The 21,611-nt window shown below is 37.2% G+C and overlaps 1 protein-coding gene across 7 annotated transcripts in view; it reads left to right on the top strand.

The window, feature by feature from the left end:
- The window catches only part of INVS (inversin), a 142,797-nt gene that overhangs the window by 11,109 nt on the left and 110,077 nt on the right, over positions 1-21,611 (top strand). For all 7 annotated transcript variants that reach the window (XM_060154730.1, XM_060154731.1, XM_060154733.1 and 4 more), the window contains one exon: positions 2,419-2,585. In XM_060154730.1, coding sequence (XP_060010713.1) covers positions 2,469-2,585 — 117 coding nt within the window. In that variant the 5' untranslated portion in view covers positions 2,419-2,468. The remainder of the gene's footprint in view (positions 1-2,418; positions 2,586-21,611) is intronic.

Genomic DNA, 21,611 nt, shown 5'->3' with positions numbered 1-21,611 from the left:
GTCTTTCACCAAATGTGGGACATTTCTAACCATTATTCCTTCAAATATGTTTTCAGCCCTTCATTCTTTTTCCTCTCTTTCTGGGACTCTGATGATATAAATGGTAGAAACTTTGTTATTATCCCACAGAGCCCTGAGACTCTGTTGATTCTTTTTGTTTCTATCTTTTCTATCAGTTGTTCAGACTGAATAATTTCTATTGGTCTGTCATCAAGTTCAGTGATTCTTTCCTCTGTCATTTCCATTACGCTATTGTGCCTATTAGGTGAGATTTTTATTTTGGTTATTTTATTTGGTTTTTTCCTTTTTTTTTTGGCTGCATTGGGTCTTTTGCTGTGTGCAGGCTTAGTTACAGCAAGTGGGGGCTACTGTTCATTGCAGTGCATGGGCTTCTTATTGCAGTGGCTTCTCTTGTTGTGGAGCATGGGGTCTGGGCATGTGGGTTTCAGTAGTTGTGGTGCACAGACTCAGTAGTTGTGGTATTCAGGCTCTGTAGTTGTGGCTCACGGGCTCTAGAGCACAGGCTCAGTAGTTGTGGCATATGGGCTTAGTTGTTCCGCATCATGTGGGATCTTCCCGGACCAGGGCTTGAACCTGTGTCTCCTGCGTTGGCAGGCAGATTCCTAACCACTGTGCTACCAGGGAAGTCTGGTTTTTTACTTATTTTTAAACGTTTATTATTCTAAATTTTTCACTGGGTTCATCTTTGTATTTTCTCTCTTTGCTGAGACTTTGGATTTTTCCATTTGTTTCAAGAGCATTCATAGTTGCTCATCAGAGCATTTTTATGACCATTGCTTTAAAATCTTTGTCAGATAATTCTAATATCTGTATCATCGCAGTTTTGGAGCCTGCTGATTGTGTTTTCTTGTTTAATATTTTCCTGGTATTTGGTTTGTCTAGTAATTTTGGATTATATCTTGGACATTTTGTGTATTATCTTATGAGACTCTGGATCCTACTTTAAATCTCCTATTTTAGTACACTGACAATCTGTTTAGGTTTAGAATGAACATTTTGGTCCAATTTTGTAGACTGTGGTTCAAATGTCAAGTTAGCTTTGAGAGCTCTTGTGAGTTATTTTCTGGTCTGCCCCATTTTTGTGCTACCCAGGCCAATTTAGAACCTAGGAAGTATCCCACCAAGAGTACCATTCTCAAAGCTTTTGCTATTTTGACTCTGGTCAGTTTCACATATGGGCTGCTCAGTTATCCATGGCATCATGCACTGATTTAAAGAATTGCTTTCTCTAGCTTCCTCCTCTCCATAACCTTTCCCCACTCTCTAGTTGGGAAGGGGTAAGATACCACCTTGTTGCCATCCTTTGCCTAATTCAGGGCACAATGCTTCATAGGGCTCCTCCCCACAGTCTCTGCAATATCCATTGGAGAGGAAAAGAGGTACAATTTGTTTGGTTGTATGTGCTTTTTTTTTTTTTTGCAGTACGCGGGCCTCTCACTGTTGTGGCCTCTCCCGTTTGCGGAGCACAGGCTCCAGACGCGCAGGCTCAGCGGCCTTGGCTCACGGGCCCAGCCGCTCCATGGCATGTGGGATCTTCCCGGACTGGGGCACAAACCCGTGTCCCCTGCATCGTCAGGCAGACTCTCAACCACTGCACCACCAGGGAAGCCCTGTCGTATGTGCTTTGAGTAGCAGAAGTATAGTCAAAAGAGTTCACTCCTGCAGAGCTACTCCCTTCCCAATATTTTGACTGGAGAGAGCAGGCTTCTTGGGGAATTTTGTGTATGTGCCCACTGGTATTTCTGATGAGCTACTTTAGCACCCAGGCTGGCTTTATATAGGAGGCAAAAAATAAATAAATAAATAAATAAATCAGGGAACTCAATAGCAGGTTGTTCCTGAAGTGTCATAGTTCCCTAACCAATTTGCCTTCTTTTCGCCACCTTTCATTTATTTTGCCTGGGGTGTTTAGTTTTAAGTAGCAGGAGGATCATGATAGTATGCATTTGCTCCATATTGTCTAAAACAGGAAGCCAACCATGATTCATTTTTGTAGATCTCAAAAACATACCACAATGCCTAGTGTATGATCTACACTAAGTATTTTTTCACAAAAGGAGTAAGGGAGGAAAAACATAACCTCACATCTCAAAATGTTATTTAGTATGACAGAGTTGTTAAGAACATACCCTTTAAAGTCAACAATCAATTTGAATTTTAGCTTCACCACCTACTGTTATTGTAATGTGTACAAGTTACCTAACTTCTCTAAGTCTCAGTTTCCTATACTATAGGGACAGTAATATCTATCTCATAGGGTGAGTAAAAATGAGATAATATATTTAATGCATTTACCACAGTACTTGATAAGAAACAGCTAGTAAATATAGTTCATAGTTATATTAGTAATAAAAACAATAATTATCAAATATCACTATCTGTTTCTTATCCTCCTAGGAAATTCTGCCGTTAAAGACAAAGAAGATCAATTTGGGAGAACACCACTTATGTATTGTGTGTTGGCTGACAGACTGGATTGTGCAGATACTCTCCTGAAGGCAGGAGCAGATGTTAATAAAACTGACCATAGCCAGAGAACAGCCCTCCATCTTGCAGCTCAAAAGGTGAGAAGTAAAACTACCGTGAAGAGTAAACCTTTTCTGTGGTATTTGTTAATTGATTAATGGAACTGTGAGATGGACAGATGGTAAAGAAATCACAGGCATATAACTCGTAGTTTCATATGTTTTCTCTAAAAGCTGTAATCTTTAAACTGCAGAGAGTAAGCACAGATAACCATCAGTGGCTGCTTTCACTTATCCAAGTTCCTCCAGCGATGAAATTTATTTTCTGATCTAAAGTTAAGTTGGGAAAAAGGAAATAAAATTATATGTATTAATATGATTAAACTATATTACAAATCAATTTATGCATGAGAAAAGGCAAAGAAAAAAAGAAAACCACCACACACTAAATTGTCAATAGTGGTTGGATTTGGGAATTCGCTGGCGATCCAGTGGCTAGGACTCCACGCTTCCATTGCAGGGGGCATGGGTTCGATCCCTGGTTGGGGAACTAAGGTCCTGCAAGCTGTGCGGTACGGCCAAAATATATATATATATGAAATGTATATATATCTCAGTAGTGGTTGAGTTTAAATATTGGGAAGATATATGAATTTTGGTACTTTTCATTGTTTAAAATGTTTTCCTTAATGCATGTTACTTTTACAATAAAAAGTTGTAGTTGCCCATAAACTATGTGGCATTAGGGAGCATAAAAGAAATTTATTTTCTGAAATGTATTTTCAAATTTTTAAAAATCTAAATCTATATTGCTAGTATAAATGATTTCAAGTTTTTAAAGGCTTGTTAAGAGCTCAGTTTTTTAGGATTAAACATATCAAAAAACAACAAATGGGAAGCTTCTAAATTTATTTGAACTTATTTATCTGAAAATGATTTTTCTCACCATAAAATTTTGGTCTATAAAATATAGTTCCAGTGCCTGATATTTTTCTCTTTGTTATTTTAGACTTATGTATTTTGAGAATAAAAAGCAATGAAAATTAGTTAGATCCAGCAGAAACTATTAGAGTTATTTCCCATTAAAAAATGTGAACCAGATATAGCTGATTAATTGAGGGGTTAGAAAAATACCTTTTCATTAGTTGAAAGCATAAAAAGAGACTGACATTAAGATATACTTCTGAATATGCTAGTTATATGCTCTTATCAGTTAGGTCTGTCAGGTTATTTCCAAAGTTATTGCTCTTGAATTTGCTTTTCATTACAGTAATTTTTTTAAAAATCTCTCATTTTCAATCTCAGTTTTAACTACTGCTCAGGTATTTAAACCTTTCACCTAGGCTTGTCAGTTGTTAAAATTATTTACTAAGGAAGTGTAACTCTATTTAACTTGTTATCATAAAAAAGTAAACATTTCAGATTGGGAATAGCCCCACTACTAAGAATTTGACACACTTTAGATTTTTTCATTGTGATTCACTTAGGTTTAAAACTCAACTTTAAAAATGTAAGTTGGGGGAAACTAACTGCACATCAAGTGGATCATGTGAGGAAAGAAAAAGAATTTAAGTTGATGATCCAACAGTATGACATTTTTGTAGAGGTATAATGTGAAAAAGGTTGAGAGAAGGGGAGAGCACAACCAGACATGTGAGCTGCTAAGTCTCTCTGTGAGATGCAGTGCATTGCTTCTGTTTGCTTTTTGTTTCTCCTTTATTTTTTTAAGCAGTGATTTCTTTAGTGTCAAAGAATAAATAGAACTGTGATTTACGTGTCACAGTTTACATAGCTGATTTCATAAGTAGCAAGTTTCATGTTCTTTCAACTATCTGATAATTATGAGTTTCCCCATCTTTGTGTTCCTGTTTGTATTTGCATGTTTGCCAAAAGCCGTAATATACCTTTAAGCTATACTAGCAGTAGAATTTCTAGAACAAGGGTGATAATCATTCTTTAATACTCCGCTCTGTCCAGATCAAACCTGGGTATTGTGTTTGGTTTTGTCCTTCATGCAAAAGCACCATGATTAAGAAATCAGAGGTAGTATACTTCAGGCAGGGATAAGATGGTGGACGACCTAGAAATAATTTTCAAAAATAGTTGGAGATGATATGTCCCAGCTCTGTAGCCCACCCTGCCTCTAAGCAGACACAAACACAAATTCTCTTAGAAAAAATATCTTCACCTTTAACTTCCAGGATTCCCCCATATTAAAACAGACCAAGCATGATCTCACAGTGAAAGATCACCAAACACATGAGCAATCAATCTACCATGAAGGAGAGTCAGCTGAAACAATAAACAGATTTCTATCAAAAACATCAGATATTGGCACCATTAGAAACACAATATAAATTAACCATTGATGGAACATTTAAAGATATAAAAGAAGAAATCACAAAAAGGAGCAGCCAACCCGAGACTTTCATGACTAGGCATAAGTTCTCACCATGACCACCTATTTTAGAACAGCTCATCTGCCAAACACATCTGAAAACTGAACAAAACATATTGTTTGAAGGCGCTGGGAGCGGTCAGCATAGGCAGGATGATTCAGAGAAGGGAAGCACATGAAATTAGCTCCGCATTTATCCTGGCTTTTTCCTTCAAGGCATTTTCTAAATTGGAAAGCAAAAGAATACAACCCTAGCAGGAAGCAGGATTCTTAGTCAGCTGGGGAAACCCAGGTGTAGTTTGGTGTTAGCAGTAGCTGGAACTTGAAGGGCAAACTCCTGAAGAGAAGGAAGCCAAAAACCTGAGTACAGATTCCTCGCAAGTCATTAGCCGTTGCCTAAACTCTGCTTGTATAGGGTGAGGCTCTAAGAAACCTAGCAGTAAACAACAGCTGGTAGACTAAACAGAGCTAAGCAGAGATTGTTTTTACGTTATCCTATATTTTCTTTTCTACTTAAATCTTTTAATACATAACAAATTGATTTTTGTGTAGGGATCCATTCTCATTTTAAAACATATGAATAACTAATTTTCCCAGGACAACCTAGCTCATTAATGTTTAGCTGTTTAGTACCTGCTGTGTGCCAGTGCCAGACTTTTGTACTATGCACTTCCTGTGTCTTTTTTTTAATTACATTTTTTAAATGAAGGGTCCTGAATTCTAGGGAGCTGCTTAGGAAATTTAAGAATGGAAGTTACATGATCAAATTATTTTAGGGAGACAAATATGGCAACTAAAGCTACTTTGGAAGAGGACAAGAATGGAGGTACATAGAACTCTATTACAGTTCAGGCCAATGGAGAGGAACAGTTGGATCCAATAGATACATTGTGGAGGTAGAACTGTTCATTCAATAAGTAGTTGCCAAGTGTCTATTGTGTATCATGATTATACATCTAGAGAGAATATTAAAAAATGAATCATATGTCTGCTATAAATAAGTACTGTCAGTACCGATCCCTATTAAACTTCACATCCCTTTGTTTAGTGAACCTCTCTGATATTTTGGATATCAAATATTCTTGTAAAGTATTGTCTATCGCACTTAATTCTGTTGTCTGTGAACTCAGAAGTGTGCTATTTATGTAACATCAATATTCATGTATACGTGCATGCATGCATTCATTCAACATATGTTAAAACTGTTACTGTGCAACAGGCACTGTGCTAGGTCTTGGAATGCAAAGATGAAAGACATGATTCCTACTCTTAAGTTGCTTACAAAGACCATAGATAAAGATATTAAGTGATAATTAAAGTTGGTCTATCTACTGTAAGGTATGTATACCTATGTGTGATATTAATATACCTAAGTGTTTTATAAAATATCAACAGCCATAACATGTAAACAGCATTGTTATTATTACTGACCCAAAGATCAACCATTCTCATATATTATTTATTATGGTTTTGTGTTTTTTGTGATAGTGAACTATATTATGCCATCTTAGATTGATTAGTAAGAAAAATTCACGTTCGCGTAGCATTTTGTCTGTGTTTCTACTAGAGCCCCACTATCTTGTATGTACTTGCCTCTTTCCCACTACATTGGAGCTCCAGGAGGACACTTGTTTTATTTATTTTTGAATCCCCCAGAATCTAACATAGTGTCTGATATGTCTTCGTTGAACAAATGAATACATTTTATGTTACTTATATAGAAAGTCATTATGAATACAAATGCTAGACATTTTGTTTATTAGAAACATTTATCCAGTTTCAAAATACATATATAGGAAAAACTTACTGAACTGTGTTGATTGACTTAGTTATTTTGACACATATTCACTTTTCTGGAAACAAATTGCTGTTAGTCCAAGCAGCTAAGGAAATGATACCCATGAGATTAAAATTAATCTCAATATACTGAACATCTGTACCTAATTGGTTTTTCATTTAGTACCCTCAGTTTAATCTAAGAAAGCAATCAGTCATGCCTTTTCTGGGTTTCTCACAAAAGATATCTAATTGTTAGAAATGTTTTGCTCCTGGGAAGCTACTATTTCTCTGACTTCCACAGATACATTTATTTGTTGATAAGGATAAAAAAAAAAAAAAAGCTTTAGCAATCTCACTAAATTTTAATAGTTACGCATTTTTAATCTTCCAGGAAGTTATTAATTTGGCTTCAAGAAGATTGACTACCCACTTTGAAAAAATATATCATGTTAAACACAAAAATTAAAGAAGCTTCAGGTTGTGGTTGGGTTGTTTTTTCTTTTTTGGTTTACAGAGAGAATTCTCATTCATCTATGAAAATTAAATATTAATTTTCAGTTTTAAAAATATGTTGTTTCCATGTTAATGACTTATAAAAAGTAAAGGAGAAGAGTAGAATACCTCCGAAACTTTTCTGGAAAACTTAATACCACCTAACAGTATTTGGTTTCCTTATCTTACACGTACTCAACACTTAAACACCAAACAACCCCTACCTGGTCCCCTTCAACTCTGTATTCCATTATTCCTCCTCAGTACGTATACCTAACAATTAACCATGGATTTCACTTATGTATATTTCACACCCTCTAATGCTGTTTGAAGGCAGAGGTCATGTCTTACTTGATTTTTTTTTTTAACTAACTTATTTATTTATTTTTATTTTTGGCTGCATTGCATCTTCATTGCTGCGCGCGGGCTTTCTCTAGGTGTGGTAAGCGTGGGTAACTCTTTGTTGTGGTACGTGGGCTTCTCATTGCAGTGGCTTCTCTTGTTGTGGAGCATGGGCTCTAGGCGCACAGGCTTCAGTAGTTGTGGCACACAGGCTCAGTAGTTGTGGCACACGGGCTTAGTTGCTCCGTGGCATGTAGGATCTTCCCAGACCAGGGCTCGAACCCCTGTCCCCTGATTGGCAGGTGGATTCTTAACCACTGTGCCACCAGGGAAGTCCCTTATTTGATTTTATAGTTCCAGTCTTAACACAGCTCCTGCCATTTAATAAAGACTCAGTTAATGTTTGTTTAATGAATACATAAATGAAGGAATCAATCAATCAATGTGAACATCAGATAAATTTATCATGAATGGTATAGTCTTCAAAACTGTTGGAGTTTAAATTATATATTATTTATTCCTGTTCATAATCCACCCCAACACATAATTTTGTAAGTAGGATTTTATAACACTCTGTGAGCTTAATTTCTCAACAAATATAATTTTTGTATGCCTCAATTTCTTTATTATAAAATGGGACAATACCTCTCCCTGCCCACCATATAGGAATGATGAGTTCTTAGATATAAAGCATTCTGCTTGGTGGAGAAAATACCCTCTAGAAGTGTAAGTTATCAATGTTATTGCTGTTAGTCATGCTGTAATACACGTGTAAACATCAAATTAGTCTTTAGGAATCAGTAGACATCAGAAACAGAAAGATCCTTTAGGATCTTCTAGTCCAATTAGCCATTGGATGAGGAAATGGAGTGAATTCTCCTTTCAGTTCTCGTCTCTTAATAAATTATTCATCATTCACTTTGCCTTTGCATATGCCTAAATGTTCTCTGTCTTTTTTTTTTTTTTTTTTTTTGCGGTACACGAGCCTCTCACTGTTGTGGCCTCTCCCGTTGCGGAGCACAGGCTCCGGACATGCAGGCTCAGCGGCCATGGCTCACAGGCCTAGCCGCTCCGCCGCGGCATGTGGGATCCTCCCGGACTGGGGCACGAACCCGTGTCCCCTGCATTGGCAAGCGGACTCTCAACCACTGCGCCACCAGGGAAGCCCTCTGTCTTATTTTTGAATTAATTATTTTAAACTTATAGGTAAGAATAGAAAATAATATAAAAACACTCAGGTACCTAATATCCAGAAGAGATGAACCTGAATTTTTTTAAGTTTTTAGTTCTGATTTTTTAAAATGAAATAAAACTTGAAGTTTTTTATCTTCTAAATCCCATTCCCCTCTTTTTCTGCCACCTTAGTCTATCTTAATTTTTGTGGTTTCAATTCCCATGTGTATTTTTCTACTTCTACTTTATATATATTTACATGCCCAGAAACAATAATATTATTTTTCATGTTTAAAATCTTTATGTAAATGGTATTATACAGTGTGTTACTCTCCAACTTGCTTTTCTTTTGACTTAACATTATGTTTGTGAGATTTATTCATGTTGAAACATGTAACCCTAGTTTACAAAGGTATAGCCAAATGCCCAAAAGACAAATGAAAAGGTGCTCAACATCATTATTAATTAGGGAAATGCAAATTAAAGCCACAATGAGATACCACCACACAACCATTTGAATGTCTAAAATGAAAAAGTCTGACAGTAGCAACTGATGGTGAGGGTATGGAACAAATGGAACTCTCAAATATTTTTGGTAAGAATGTAAATTGGTAACATCCACTCCGAAAAATCAGATATATCTACTAAAGTTAAAAATATATGTGCGCACACGCACACACACACACGATCACTGCAATTCATACCCCTACGCCAGTCATATCTAAGAGAGATAAGTGCTTTTTCCCACCAAAAGACATGTATGAGAACATACATGACAGCTTTGTTTGAAATAGCAAATGTTCTAATAACACAAACAGTCCAAATGCCTATCAACAGGCAAATGAGTAAATTAATTGTGGTGTATTCCTGCAATGGAATACTATTGAGAGAAGTCAGATATATATGCTATTTATATGAATTTTAAAAACAGGCAAAACGATATGGTGACCCAAATCAGATTTGTGGTTACCCAAGAGATAGGTAGTGACTGAAGAGTGGCATGAGGAATCTTTCAGGGATGCTGGAAATGTTCTATGTCTTGATCTGTGTGTTACTTACATAAAAATTTATCAAACTGTTTACTTGAGACTTATGTAGTTTATTATATATAGGTTATGCCTCAATAAAAGTCTTATAAAAAATGATAAAATGTCCAGAACTTGGTGACCATTATTTGTAGGTAGGCAAAAGGAGAATGGAAGCAAGAATGGTTCCTGGCCTAGGCCTTTTTGTTGTTGTTATTCATTATTATACTTTTAAAAAATTTTTATTTTATATTGGAGTATAGCTGATTAACAATGCTGTGTTAGTTTCAGGTGTACAGCAAAGTGACTCACTTATACATATACATGTACCTGTTCTTTTTCAAATTCTTTTCCCATTTAGGTTATTACAGTGTACTGAGAAGAGTTTCCTGTGCTATGTAGTAGGTCCTTGTTGGTTATCTGTTTTAAATATAGCAGTGTGTACATGTCAATCCCAAACTCCCAATCTATCCCTCCTCCTCACCCTTCCCTCCGGTAACCATAAGTTTGTTCTCTAAGTCTGTGAGTCTGTTTCTGTTTTGTAAATAAGTTCATTTGTATCATTTTTTTTTAGATTCTGCATATAAGTGATATCATATGATATTTATCTTTCTTTGTCTGACTCACTTCACTTAGTAGGATAATCTCTAGGTCCATCCATGTTGCTACAAATGGCATTATTTCATTCTTTTTAATGGCTGAGTAATATTCCATTGTATATATGTACCACATCTTCTTTATCCATCCACCTGTCAATGGACATTTAGGTTGCTTCCATGTCTTGGCTATTGTAAATAGTGCTACAATGAACACTGGAGTGCATGGATCCTTTCCAACCATGTTCTTCCCCGGATATATGCCCAGGAGTGACATTGCTGGATCATATGGTAGTTCTATTTTTCATTTCTTAAGGAACCTCCATACTGTTCTCCATAGTGGCTGTACCAATTTACATTCCCACCAACAGTGTAAGAGGGTTCCCTTTTCTCCACATCCTCTCCAGCATTTATTGTTTGTAGACTTTTTAAAATTTTATTTATTTATTTATTTTTGGCTGCATTGGGTCTTCGTTGCTGCGTGCAGGCTTTTCTCTAGTTGCGGCGAGCGGGGGCTACTCTTCATTGCGGTGTGCGGGCTTCTCACTGAGGTGGCTTCTCTTGTTGCAGAGCACGGGCTCTAGACACATGGGCTTCAGTAGTTGTGGCACACGGGCTCAGTAGTTGTGGTTTGCAGGCTCTAGAGCACAGGCTCAGTACTAGTGGCACACGGGCTTAGTCGCTTCGCGGCATATGGGATCTTCCCAGACCAGGGCTCGATCCCGTGTCTCCTGCATTGGCAGGCGGATTCTTAACCACTGTGCCACCAGGGAAGCTCCTTTAAACTTTTTGATGATGGCCATTCTGACTGGTATGAGGTGATATCTCATTGTAGTTTTGATTTGCATTTCTCCAGTAATTAGCAGTGTTGAGCATGTTTTCATGTGCCTCTTGGCCATCTGTATGTCTTCTTTGGAGAAATGTCTGTTTAGTTGTTCTGCCCATTTTTGATTGGGTTGTTTGTTTCTGGCTTAGGCTTTTAAGCACTCAGGTCACATTTCCCCAGCCTTCACCTCAGGAGCCATCTGGAAGCCTTGTGTCTGTGCTCTAATCCAGTGGTTCTTAAACTTGAGCAAGCAGCAAGATGGCCTGGGGTATTTAGTGGGTACTTCCAGGCTTCTCTGTGGCTGTATTCACTCAGTCTGTTTAAAACCAATTTAATAGCTGCTCACTCTGCCACAAACTGTGTTGCCAGAGGATATCTGAAGAGTGAGCAAGTGGGGTTTTAGATTTTGGTGTGCTTCTAAAAGAACGCACCAAAAGACGTTTGCAGTGCCCACATTACCTAGAAATGTAGGAAAGTCTGAGCATATGAAACCCTTATATTCTGGAATTTTAATGATCTCTCAAGACATCTCTGGACTGAGAGGGGCTATGTTAGACAACCCTTGCAGTTTACCCCATTTGACTTCAACCTTAGCTAAGCTACCTTTTCCAGGCAGACAGAGTCTTAGTCTGAAGAATCTTTGCTTCATTACATTCTAACTTCTGAGGCTTTCAAACTAGCATCAGTTTTGTCCTCTTCTGAGTATTTAGAAACTATATCTAAACCTGCCCTCTGGCTTTCCAGTTTAGACCCTGGTTTCAAATAATTAGGGTCTTACATTCAAATGAGTGTTCCAACCAAAACCCAGATTGGTCTATTTTTAAACAAATCTGAGAATTGAAATAAAAACCTGTCCATTCTTTAATACTTTGATTATAGTTAATGTACTTCCACCTGCATAGATGAAATTTATAGTCACAAGAAAGAGCATGTCAGCAAATCTTCACTGAAATCACTGCTTTGAGTTGTAACATAGTTCTAGTAAGAAAAAAATTATTCAATTTCATAGTAGCTTCTTAGCAGTTAGAATAGTAGAATGTTAACTGTTTTCTATAGAAGTAAACTGAGGTCTGGTTTGAATTCTTCAAGGCCACTTCGTCATTTGCAGAGTCAGGAATTATCTCGGTTTTTTTGGATTCCCCGCTCAGTGCTCCTGATAATGCTCCACGGAAAGAGAAGTTACTCTTCTGCAGCTTCCTTCCTCAGGCCTCGGGTTCTTCTGTCTTAGAGCAATTCTCAGATCCAGTCAGTTTCCCTGTCAGCTCCCCAAAGAAATACCTAAAGGTTTTTTTTTCCTTTCTTCCTCCCTCCCTCCTTCCTTCCCTCCCTCCTTCCTTCCCTCCCTCCCTCCCTCCCTCCCTCCCTTCCTTCCTCTCCTTTCTTGACAAAGTGAAAGACTTTATTGGAAAGGGGCGCTCAAGCAGAGAGCAGCAGGGTAAGGGAACCCAGGAGAACTGCTCTCCTAAGGGCTTCTTCCTTATGGGCCAGATTCAGAATTTGAACCCAGAGCTAATGCCTTTAAGTCCAGTGTTTTCTTTCTTTATGATATAATACCTCTCAAACACAGTAGAACTGCCTTGCAAGATTGTTTTTAAATCTACGTGGCTTGCAGCATTTTGTTTTGAACATGATCATGTTACCTACAACCATATTCATTTTCTCTAATCATCTTTATCTCTTCACTGACCCCCACTTTTACTGTCATGAAAATTCAAGCATCTGCTTTCCATGAATAGATTAGAGATCCCCACATGCCTAGATTCCCATGGAAACCAATCAAAAACTAAATGGAAAAGTAAGAGTATATATTGAATTTCCCTGAGTCCTACAGCTTGTTTTTCATTAGACTCATGCTGATTTCTTTTAAACCCTGGGCACAGGACCAGTGAATATTTTTACAGCTGATAAAAAGGAACTTCAGATCCATTTACTTTCATTTAAATGTCTAAAACTTAATTTTGTGTATAACATCAATTCCAAAGAAAATTTGAGCATTAATTTGCTAATTACCTTCTTATGTCATAGAACTGTATTTGTTCATATAATTTCCTCTTCTTGTCTTTTTCCTACCTATATTTTACTATTCAGAGTTGAATGAGAGGAAATCAGGGGCCTTACTATTCCTATAGTATGAATATTGTCAGCCCCTGGGCACAATATTTTCCCTGTGACCAATCATAGGATTCTTTCTACCTCTTTTGACCATTAAGATTTTACAAAGCCCAGATGATCCCTTACTAATATAATAACAGAAATACAACAAAAATGCCAAAGTAAGGGTGATCAAGAAAGCCAGGGAGAAGGCACCTGCGGAGGGCAAGTTAGAATTTTAAATAAGGTAATCAAGATAGTCTTCATTGAGATGGTGACATTTGAAGCAAGACTTGCAGAAGGTGGGAAAGTTAACCATGTGAATGGCTGAGGGAAGAACCTTCTTTCATTCCAGGCTGGAGGAACAGTCAGAGCAAAGGCCTTAAAGTGGGAGCATGCCTGGAATGTGTGAGGAGTAACAAGGAGGCTAGTGTGGTTATAATGAGTGAGCAAGGGGAGAGCAGTAGGTGTTGAGGACAAGGAAGAAATGGGGGCCAGACTCAGCAGGGCCTTTTGGCCACTGTCAGGAATATGTTTTTACTCCGAATGATAAAGGAGGCATTGGAGGGTTTTGAGGAAAGGAATGACATGATCTGACATGTCTTAATAAAAAATAATCATTTTGGCCAAGTAAAGAAATTTTTCTCCAGTTTTACCATTATCTATTCCTTCATTCCTTCTTCATATGTTTTCAAGTTTCTGTTCCATCCTGATCCCTTTCACTGTATATATACACAGTTGCCTAAATCCCCCTTAAAATAAGACACCTAGAATGGAATGCAGTGCCAGTTTGATGAGCACAGAGTATAGCATGACCTTCATCTTTGGCATTTTGGCAACCAAATATAGCTGATTCATGTTGAAAGTTTTTCAAACAAAACCTCTAAAGTCTACTTTATACTTCCTACTGCTTAAATTCATCCTGTATTCATATTGTTGTGGTTTTGGACTCAAGTATAGCATCTTATCATACCTATATTTAATCATTTCTTTGAACTTCCCAGACTGACTTAGGTAGAGTTTACCATTCCCTCCTTTGTTCCTCCAGTACCTGTGTACTCAGCTACTGTTATATCACCTATCACACCAAAAGATATTTATTTGTTTACCCATTTGATTTCCCCATGGACAGTAAGCATCTTAATATCAGGAAGAGGACCATAGTCATCTTTTTTTATTTCCAGTGCCTAGTACTTAACATATACTCAGTTAATGCTTGGTGAATTGAATTGGGTTCATCGTGCAACCTGTCAAGGTCCTCTTGGTTCTTGAGTCTCTCATCCAGTATAGTTGTCATCTCTCCCACACATGAGTCACCAGATTCTCGTCCTAATCTTTAATATCAAAATAGAACCTGCCTGCAGAAAAGCTTAATCATTGAAACACTACTACTAAAATTAACTTCACCACTTTAAAAGATTATTTTATTCTTTCCTTATACTTGTCTAAACTATGTCATCAGTGGTAACCAGGCTTCTTGAAAATTTTTATATAGTCTATCAGAGTGTACTTGTTTGCCATTCCAATTCTGATGCGTATGTAATTCATTCATTTTGTTCAACAAATAAATTTTTGTTATTTAATATGTTTGAGGCATTGCGCTATATATCTTGAAGTATTTCAATTCAACCTGTCTAAATATTTAAATCATCATAAAGTTAACATCATAGAGCTAAAATAAAACTACTCATTTTAAGGAAATTTACTGAGTATACTCAGTCTATCCCAAACAATTTTGGATATCAGAAGATATAGTTTGTATTCTTTCAATTTTTTATTCAAATCCTTTCTATCTCTTTGTCATTCATCCGCCTGACTCTCTGCAAACAATTTGTTAGGAATTTGGGCTAAAATATCAGACTACACTTTGAAGTAATGACTATAAATTTCTAACCATGTATGTAACTGGTCATTTCAATGCTGTACTGATTGTAAACTAGTAAAATCTGTGTGTGTTTGTGAGTGTGCAAATATTTGCACCAGGTGTATGCTTTAAATTGTTATTTAATTGAATGGTAATCTGTATACATATTATAAAACGTTAACAATACCATGAAGGTTTACAGTGCATAATCTGGGAATAGGGGAAACCTATCTCTGAATCAAAATAAAGAAGTGATAGGAAAAAGATTAATAAATATAGCTACATAGAAGTAAGAAAGACTTTTCCCCCTAGAAAACATCATAAGCAAAGAAAAAGAAAGACAAACTGAGAAATAATATTTGCAAGCTATGTCATTACCAATAGGTTAACATCCTGACTTCCCTGGTGGTACAGTGGTTAAGAATCCACCTGCCAATGCAGGGGACACGGGTTCGAGCCCTGGTCCGGGAAGATCCCACATGCCATGGAACAACTAAGCCCGTGTGCCACAACTACTGAGCCTGCACTCTAGAGCCTGTGAGCCACAACTGCTGAGCCCATGTGCCACAACTACTGAAGCCTGTGTGCCTAGAGTCCATGCTCCGCAACAAGAGAAGCCACCGCAATAAGAAGCCCGCGCACCACAACGAAGAGTAGCCCCCGCTTGCCGCAACTAGAGAAAGCCTGCGTGCAGCAACGAAGACCCAATGCAGCCATAAATAAATAAATAAATAAATAAAATTAAAAACAAAAAAAAATAGGTTAATATCCCTAATGTATAAAATGGAGAAGAAAAAGACCAATGATTCTATAAAAAATGAACAAGAGATATGAATAGATAGTTCACAGAAAAGGAAATGCAAGTGACCCTTAAATATGGGAAAATGTGCTCAGCATTGTTCATCAAAAGACAAATGCATGTTAAAATTACAATAACATGTTTTTCGTATGTCACAGTGGCAAAAGTCAAAAAGTTTGACAGTATGCTCTGATGGCGAAATTGTTGCTAGAGGGAATGAAAAAAAGTACAATCCCTATGGAGGAAAACTAAACAATATCCAGCAAAATTAACAAGAATATGCATTTACCTTTGACCCAACATTTCCACTCCTAGAAATCTATCCCAAACATACACTGGTAAAAATAAGAAATGGTGTATGCACAAGACTATTCAATTGCAGCAGTATTTGTAATAAAAAAAGCATGAAGGGAAATGTCCTTTTAAAGGACTGATTGAATGAACAAATGTATGTCCACACAATGGAATGTTATGTAGCTGTAACAAATAATGGGAAGTATTTTTATATAATATTTTTAAATGATCTCCTGGAGTTAAAAAAAAATGTGAAATGTTATGTGTGGTCTATCAGAAGTGGAACTTGTAATTCAATTGACAGTGGACAAGCTAGACTTGGAGTACCTGGGACTGAGGACATCACTGGGATGGGCAGAAAATGACAGAAAGTCTACCAGAAATTATGGGTGGTATCCTAGAGTACAAAAACACACTGAGATGTGGAGACAGGAAAGTGGGTAATTTGTTAGCGACACCTCAGCCACAAAATTGGAAGAGGGGGGTGAGCCATGACAGTACACCATGCCCTGGGAGAACTCACAAAGGACAAGGCTTGAAGAAATATGGATACTAGGCAGGTTTGTAAGTTAGTATATAAAGAACATAAACTAGAGCCCCAATACCTAAGACCATAATACTGTTGAGTGGATAGATGGATAGATAGGCATCCCTTTGCTAGACCTGGAGGTACCAGATGGGACTAGATCACAGCAACAAGACAGAAAACTGAGTTATGATATCTGGATCACAACATTAAGGCATCCAGGCTGACCTGACTCTCACTGATCTCACCAATGAGCTAAGCTTAAATTTTTCCTGGGGGAAGGGTAGCACACGGACCACAATATCTAGAATCAGAAAAATTGAACATTCTTGTCTTTTTCACCTTTTCAACATCAAGAAAAACCTTTCCAGAAGCCCTGTGGCAGACTTTCCTTCTATCTCTTTGATTCTCTAGGCAAGGAGAATAAAACTGCCATGATTGTTTAAATCAATCAAAGCCACTGTCTGGATTTGGTCAGGGCCCAGCCTCCTCTGAAGGACAAAACCACTTAAAGGAGGATCAACAAAAATCAGGATTCTGTTAGCCTGGAAGAAGATGGGTGTAGATGTTAGGCAGGCACTCTACCGTGTCGGCCACAATGTTGTTTGGACACTTTACAGAGCTTTGTGGACCTATAACTACTATGTAAAGCAATGACCGTAGTCCGCCTTTGTGGACTTCCAACCCATGGCACCGCCCTCCAGCTTTAGGTTGTATTCTGCTTACAACAGGAGTGGCTTAACACTTACCCTACTTTTTTTTTTATGATAAAGAATATCTTTTTATTTTATTTTATTTTATTGGAGTATAGTTGATTTACAATGTTGTGTTAGTTCCAGGTGTACAGAAAAGTGGTTCAGTTACACATACACATATATTCATTCTTTTTCAGATTCTTTACCCATTTAGGTTATTACAGAATATTGAGTAGAGTTCCCTGTGCTGTACAGTAGGTCCTTGTTGGTTATCTATTTTATATATAGTAGTGTGTATATGTTAATCCCAAGCTCCTAATTTATCCCTCCCTGCTACATTTCCCCTTTGGTAACCATAAATTTGTTTTTGAAATCTGTGAGTCTGTTTCTGTTTTATAAATAACTTCATTTGTATCGTTTTTTTAAAATTATGTTCCACATATGAGTGATATCATATGATATTTGTCTTTCTCTGTCTGATTGACTTCACTTAGAATGATAATCTCTAGGTCCATCCATGTTGCTGCAAAAGCATTATTTTATTCTTTTTTATGGCTGAGTAATATTCCATTGTGTATATGTATATTTGTACCACATCTTCTTTATCCATTCGTCTGTCGATGGACATTGAGGTTGTTTCCATGTCTTGGCTATTGTAAATAGTGCTGCAATGAACAGTTGGGGTGCATGTATCTTTTCAAAGTATGGTTTTCTCTGGATATATGCCCAGGAGTGGATCATATTGCTGGATCATAAGGTAGTTCTATCTTTAGTTTTTGTTTTTGTTTTTGTTTTTTTGTGGTACACGGGCCTCTCACTGCCGTGGCCTCTCCCGCTGCGGAGCACAGGCTCCGGATGCACAGGCTCAGCGGCCATGGCTCATGGCTCATGCCGCTCCGCGGCATGTGGGATCCTCCCGGACCGGGGCACGAGCCCACGTCCCCTGCATTGGCAGGCAGACTTCCAACCACTGCGCCACCAGGGAAGCCCTATTTTTAGTTTTTTTAAGGAACTTCCATACTGTTCTCCATAATGGTTGTACCAATTTACATTCCCACCAACAGTGTAGGAGGGTTCCCTTTTCTCCACACCCTCTCCAGCATTTATTGTTTGTAGACTTTTTGATGATGCCCATTCTGACTGATGTGAGGTGATACCTCATTGTAGTTTTGATTTGCATTTCTCGGATAATTAGTGATGTTGAACATCTTTTCATGTGCTTTTTGACTATCTGTATGTCTTCTTTGGAGAAATGTCTATTTAGATTTTCTTCCCATTTTTTATTAGGTTGTTTGTTTTTTTTGACTTAGAGCTGCATGAGCTGTTTGTATATCTTGGAGATTAATCCCTTGTCGGTCACTTCATTTGCAAATATTTTCTCCCACTCTGTGGGTTGTCTTTTGTTTATGGTTTCCTTTGCTGTGCAAAAGCTTTTAAGTTTAATTAGGTCCCATTTGTTTATTTTTGTTTTTATTTTCATTATTCTAGGAGGTGGATCCAAAAAGATATTGCTGAGATTTATGTGAAAGCGTGTTCTGCCTATGTTTTCCTCTAAGAATTTTATTGTGTCCAGCCTTATATTTAGGTCTTCGATCCATTTTGAGTTTAACACTTAGCCTACCTTGATGTCCTTCCTGTTTTTTAGCAAATATGGTTATCTCCTCCCAAATGCTCCCAAATAAGAGAATAATCAGATCACTTAGCTTTGTCAGTAACAAATATAAGCTTAATTGAGAAGTGTAGTTGTAAAGAGCACTGGTCTGAAAATCAAAGGATTCATTTAGTGAACAGATATTTATGAAGTATCTACTAATCATAAGGTACTCTTTTATATGTTTGGGCTATAGCGGTGAACAAAACAAAACAAAACCCCTGCATTCAAGGGGCTTATATTTTGTTGGTGGAAGACAAATTAATAAATATTATAAAATAAGTTATGTCAGATGGGGGTACATGCTATGGAAAAAAAATAAGGCAGGTGAAGGAGATAGGCAGCCTAGGGATTGCAAATATAAAGAGAGCGATGGGGATAAACCTCACTTAAAAAGTAACATTAAGCAAACATTTGACATTTAAGTGACCTAAAGGCAATGAGAGAATAAACCTTTCAGGGAGAGAGAATGCCATGTGCAAAGATCCTGAGATGGGAGCATGCTTGGTATTTACCAGGATCCATCAGCAAGGAGGCCACTGTGGGTGCTAGTGATGTGAGGAGGAAGTCAGAGGTCAGGTAGGGCCAGTAGGATAGTTAAGAATTCTGCTTTTCCTCTGCATGAGAGAGGACGGTTATGGAAGGGTATGAGCACAGAAAATATAATCTAGGTTGTATGTTGAAAGTCTTATTCTAACTGCTGTGCTGAGGATAGATTGTCAAAAGGATGAGGGCGGAAAAAGGGAAACTAACAGGAAGCTGAGAGATGATGTTGATTTGGACCAGAATGGAAGTGGTGAAAATGGTAAGAAGTGGTTCAATTTTAAATATTTTTTGAATTTACTGATGGATTACAGATATGAGAGGAGAAGTCAGTGAATTTGACACTAAGGTTTTTTTAAGCCTCATATCTTTTTAAATGTTTTATTAGGGAGAACTTCTCCCCTTCCGATGTTGAAGCAAATCCCAGGAATTATATCATTATATTCAATACTTATTTATATAACAATGATTTTTAATATAATCATTGTGATACTTATTAAAATTTAGCAAGAATTATGTAGCGTAGTATCATAAAATAGCCCATCGATATTCAAATTATGAATTGTCTAATAAATGTTTTTGTTTGTTGATTTACATTTATTTGAATTAAGATCCAAAAAGGGCAATATACGGTGATTTGTTTATGTCTTTTAAGTCTTTTTTAATCTATAGGTTCTCCCTCCATCTTTCTTTCTTTTTTTTCTTACAGTTTTTTGTAATTGTGGTTTAACTCCTACCCTAACTTGATATCTTGGTCAGGACTGATTCTCTCAGTCTAGACTATGTTGATTCTCTCCCTGGGTATAGTTAACTTATTCCTCTGTCTTCTGTATTCCCTATAAATTAGTTACTTTATCTATAGGCTTCATCTGATTCAGGTTCAATTTTTTTGGCTAAACCACTTCATGGTTATGATACATTTCTCATCAAGAAGACACATAATGTTTCGTTGTCTCTATTTTTGTGATGTTAGCAGTTATTGATGTTCAGTGCCCAAAGCCAGTTGTTTATTAGGTGTTGCAAAATGGTGATATTCTAATTCTACCATCCCTTCTGCAGTTATTAGCTGGAATAATTCATCAAAGAGAAACTAACCCTTATCTGCTATTAGATTACTCAATGGTATATATAGTTCATGTAGAAAAGGAAGAATAAATCCTTAATTCTTTCTATTTACTAGTTTTCAAAATGAGTTGGTTTCCTGAGTCTCCCCATGATGACCAATTAATCTTTTTCTTTTTTCCTTTTTAATATCATTATGAACAAGGCATAGGATTCGATAGTATCATTTTTTTAATATAATTTTTATCTTCCTTATTCCTGCTGGTTATGCAGGCTGTAACACTGGTACAGGCGTGAGAGCTCTCCTTCAGGCCTTCCTGATTCCATTTTATTTATTTATTTTTTAAATTAAAAAAATTTTTGGCTTCACAACACGGCATGTGGGATCTTAGTTCCCCGACCAGGGATCGAACCCGCACCCCCTGTAGTAGAAGCGCAGAGTCTTAACCACTGGACCGCTAGGAAAGTCCCTTTAGTATCATTTTAACATATTTGCTATATCAATCCAGTGACGTTATTATCCTTAACTGATATTCGAATTACTCCATCTTTGGTTGAGAGAGGTCCTTCAAGTTGGTTCCTAGATCCTTTTGGCATGATCCTATGAGTTGATAGCTCCCTTGCTATCTGCTACGACCAAATTTTCCAAATATTTTTTGCTCCATATCTGGAATCAGCCATTTCTCCAAGGAACTGCGGTTCCTTATAGCAGGAAAAAGTATTTGGAGACTATAATCTAAAGTCTAGAGGTGCTCAACAACCCGTTGTTGCTGGGTTGGTGATTGTTTCTAAGCCTTTACAGTGGACACTGCTTGGAAATACTTTTCAATAAAAATACAGTTTTATCACTTCCTATTCTAATTCAGGACTAAGATTGTTTTTCTGTTGTGGTTGTCTTTTGCTTTTTTAGACTTACCCTCTTTTATCTTACATCCCTACTCCTTTTTCTCACTTGGCTGAGAATGATAG

The sequence above is a fragment of the Lagenorhynchus albirostris genome, chromosome 7, assembly GCF_949774975.1.
Source record: "Lagenorhynchus albirostris chromosome 7, mLagAlb1.1, whole genome shotgun sequence".
Lineage (NCBI taxonomy): Eukaryota > Metazoa > Chordata > Mammalia > Artiodactyla > Delphinidae > Lagenorhynchus > Lagenorhynchus albirostris.
This window is presented reverse-complemented; position numbering and strand designations above follow the sequence as displayed.